This window comes from Stegastes partitus, unplaced genomic scaffold (genome assembly GCF_000690725.1).
Source record: "Stegastes partitus isolate 25-593 unplaced genomic scaffold, Stegastes_partitus-1.0.2 Scaffold742, whole genome shotgun sequence".
Classification (NCBI taxonomy): domain Eukaryota; kingdom Metazoa; phylum Chordata; class Actinopteri; family Pomacentridae; genus Stegastes; species Stegastes partitus.
The window spans coordinates 5255-8753 of NW_007578473.1; the positions used below are offsets into that span (position 1 = coordinate 5255).

Genomic DNA, 3499 nt, shown 5'->3' on the forward strand with positions numbered 1-3499 from the left:
TTGCTTTAAAATGTTGTTTCTTTTGGTGCTAAGAGTCCATTTGTAGACAGACAAGATGACGTTATGAAAACAGTGTGATGAATCCTCTCATTCAAACTGGTAATAACTGCCTTGGATCGTTTCCTCACAGCTTTATTCTCAGCTTTTCTTTTTGCTTACAAAACAGTGTTATCTACAAATGGTGTCTTTTAGGGTTAGGGTCTGTATTTCTAAAAGTAACATTCACATTTCATTCTTACATCACACAGAAAATTATGTGTATTTTGTGCCACTAAGACTCCTGAAATACAACTTCAAGAATACACAGGGCTACACTTAGAGACAGACAACCAAGCACACTCACATTCACACCTACGGACAATTTAGAATCACCAATTAACCTCAGCATGTTTCTGGACTGTGGGAGGAAGCCGGAGAACCCGGAGAGAACCCACACTGCACGGGGAGAACATGGAGACTCCACGCAGAAAGATCCCGGGAGTCCTCACCAGGACGCGAACCGGCGACCTTGTGAGGCGACGGTGCTAACCACCGAGCCACCTTGGAGCTCCATATAAGACATGATTAGGATAGAATGAATGAAATGCTTCTTTCTGCTCTACTGCTAATATGAAGGGAACGGGTGACTGATGAATGATAGCTGGATGCTAGCATTAGCATCAGGAGGCAGCGGGCTACAGATGAGCCTCGGGCTATAATTTGGTCCTTTTTGTTTCCTTTACCATATTTAAAATCTGGTTAGCATTTGCTTACGGTGATGTGTCAGAATACAAGATACCAGCTGCATATCCACACTGCAAACACAAGACATGAGAAGCATCAGCACCGTCACTGCATGTGACTAAAGTCCTGTCAGGTTTGTTCCTCGTGTCGACACCTGCAGCACAGATGCTCCACCGACATCTTCCTCTGCACCTCGCTGCTCATCAGAGCTGGATGCACCACGAGGATTACCACGAGCACACCTGATGGCACCCCTGTCAGATTTTCTTTCAGTTAATCGATCTGTTGGAGTCAGTGGTTCAATGAGCTGTCCATTTAAAAGATTGCATCCATCAGCAGCTCACTGGCTGACTGCTTGGTTAATTGTCTCGGGGGCTGAGCCAAAATCTTCCCTCAGCAGTTTCAGCACGTTGTCTGAGCACTCGTCTCTGGGCCTGCTCATCCCGTTCAGCTGGACGGCGTGGAGGTCGGCGTGAGGCGGGACGTAGGACGACGGGCAGTGCAGCTCGTTTAGAGCGAACCAGAAGACGTCCGGGTCCACCTGGATTAAACGTCGGAAAACGCTACGTAGAGGGAAAGACACACGAGAACAGGATTAGCTCCATACATCACATCTACTGTATGGAAAAACACCTTCCTGTAACTCAGCGACAGACTGAGCAGCTCCACAGTCTGACTGGAAGCTCAGTAACTCTTTTCCCTTCAGGTTATTTGTATTCATTAGGGCTTCTGTATTCCTTACATTGCATTTAAACTGGTTTTGTAGGTGACAACGAGCTCACTCACCAGAGCCCTACTTTTTGTCTGAAGCATCTTGAAATCAAATCTGCAAACCTCGTTAAGATTAGGAGGTGTTTCAAAGATGCACTGTAACTGTAAATGATCTTTCTTTCATTTGTGGCGTAACACGACGTCACCAACACATTCAAATGCCTTCCAACAGAATTACATCCACAACGTTAAAGGAACTACAAAAGGCAGCTGGCTGCAGTTTACTGCTCACTGAGCTCTGTTGTCATACAGAACATTTACTTCTTTACTCAAAATCTTTTTTTTTTTTTTTTTTACATTTTTGTAGAACATATCAAAAAAATGCAGTGCTGTTCAGCCACTGAAGAGGAGACGAGTATAAACCTACCAGACATCAGTGCCAATGTGTAAACAGAGCGACAGTAAACACCAACAGTATCTATGCATACGTACACACATACCAACAACAACACAATCCAGTCGTTGCCAGCAAGCCACAGACACTGATACCTACCTGACCTGCTGCACCAGAGACTGTGTGGACCAACAGTATGGAGCACAGTCAAGCTGCATTTACAAATTAGGGAACATATTCCCATAATTCCTGGATGTGCCTCATTTAAAGCTGAAGTAAGCATCAGATTTTCTCATGTTTTAAGCAGCATAGAATCGGGACAAAGTGAATTGAGCCCATTTTCTTCGTCTAAGCAAAGCAGGTGAGGAAAGATTGTCGTCCAGGTTGTCATCCATTATAGCTCAACCAGTGCAGTCGAGCTGCCTGTAGAGGAGACACCAAAACAAAAAGCAACACAACCTGACAGCTCGATAGAGTCAGACCGCCAGTAGCTCTGGATACCTGAGCTTTGTTGGACATACGGTACAATTTTACAATTACTTCTTAGAGTTCTTCACAATGCAGCATGTGTACTTTTTGCATGACAAGCTAACCCAGGAGTTCAGTGTTTGTCGTATGAGAGGCGTGTTGTGCGTTTTACCCTCCCACAGCTCAGCGCCACAGACACGACACAGTGACGAGGAACATTTCAAACGCGTCACACTATAACTGGGGAGTCACAGGGGACACGTCCCGCTGACATTTTGGTGTCAGTCGGAGTGGATTTTGCGACTGTGTCTCGGTTCGTTATGTCAAGCGGAGCAGCAACTCGTTTGGACAGAACAGGGCGCGTGCAGCGACCAGCAGCAGTTGTGAACGGTATATGAGCAGGTAACACTGTCCAGGTGGTCTGGTTCTGATCTCTGGCTGCTGCTGACTGGAATACACCTGAAGATTGCTGCTAATGTCCTCGTCTGTCTTATGTTTTGTGTAGTTTTTAACAGTTTTTTATTGTGTTTCTTTGCTTTAATCTGTGTTTTCATTGTGAACGCTGCTGCATAACAAATTGCCCCTATAGGAGACAAATAATAAATTTGAAGTTGAAGTTTAAACATACAACATTCCTACTAGTGCAGCTTTAAAAGACTGATACAGGCCAGATGTTAAAGGTCAGTGGATCATCTCTGGTGCCACTTACATCATCTAAAGGAGACAGTGTGGTGGAAAGAGGAGTCAAAGAGTTTACTGAAGTGAAAAAGTACTGCAAATATCAAAGTAAAATCCCTGCATTTTATCCTTAAGGCTGAATAATTACGTCTGAATAACTAACATTCAGGAGAAAAACAATGGTTGACCACTACTGTCTGGATAACCCGCTTCAACAGAACCGTGTGGTTTGATGAGAACTGATGGACAGCTCTGGAAGCAGAAGCAATCATCCCCAGAACCACTGGTGGGTTCTGACTCACATGTTTCTAAAGCCTGTTTAGTGCAGAGAAACATGTGATGTTACCTGCCTGCTTCAAACAACCGAGAAAAAGAAAGATAAAAATAAAGACATCTCTCAAATGAAATGACTGAAACTTGTCCAGAAACTGTTTACTGAAGGATCCCAGTGAGAAGATGATGTACGGCTGAAACCAGACGTTTACATCCACGGTATGAAAAGACATAAAACCTTTTGTGTCTCAC

At 44.3% G+C, this 3499-nt stretch overlaps 1 protein-coding gene across 1 annotated transcript in view; it reads right to left on the reverse strand.

Moving 5' to 3' along the window:
* Positions 1 to 703: 703 nt before the first annotated feature.
* The window catches only part of tti1 (TELO2 interacting protein 1), a 25160-nt gene continuing 22364 nt past the window's right edge, over positions 704 to 3499 (reverse strand). The window contains exon 15 of the mRNA XM_008291405.1: positions 704 to 1286. Coding sequence (XP_008289627.1) covers positions 1064 to 1286 — 223 coding nt within the window. The 3' untranslated portion in view covers positions 704 to 1063. The remainder of the gene's footprint in view (positions 1287 to 3499) is intronic.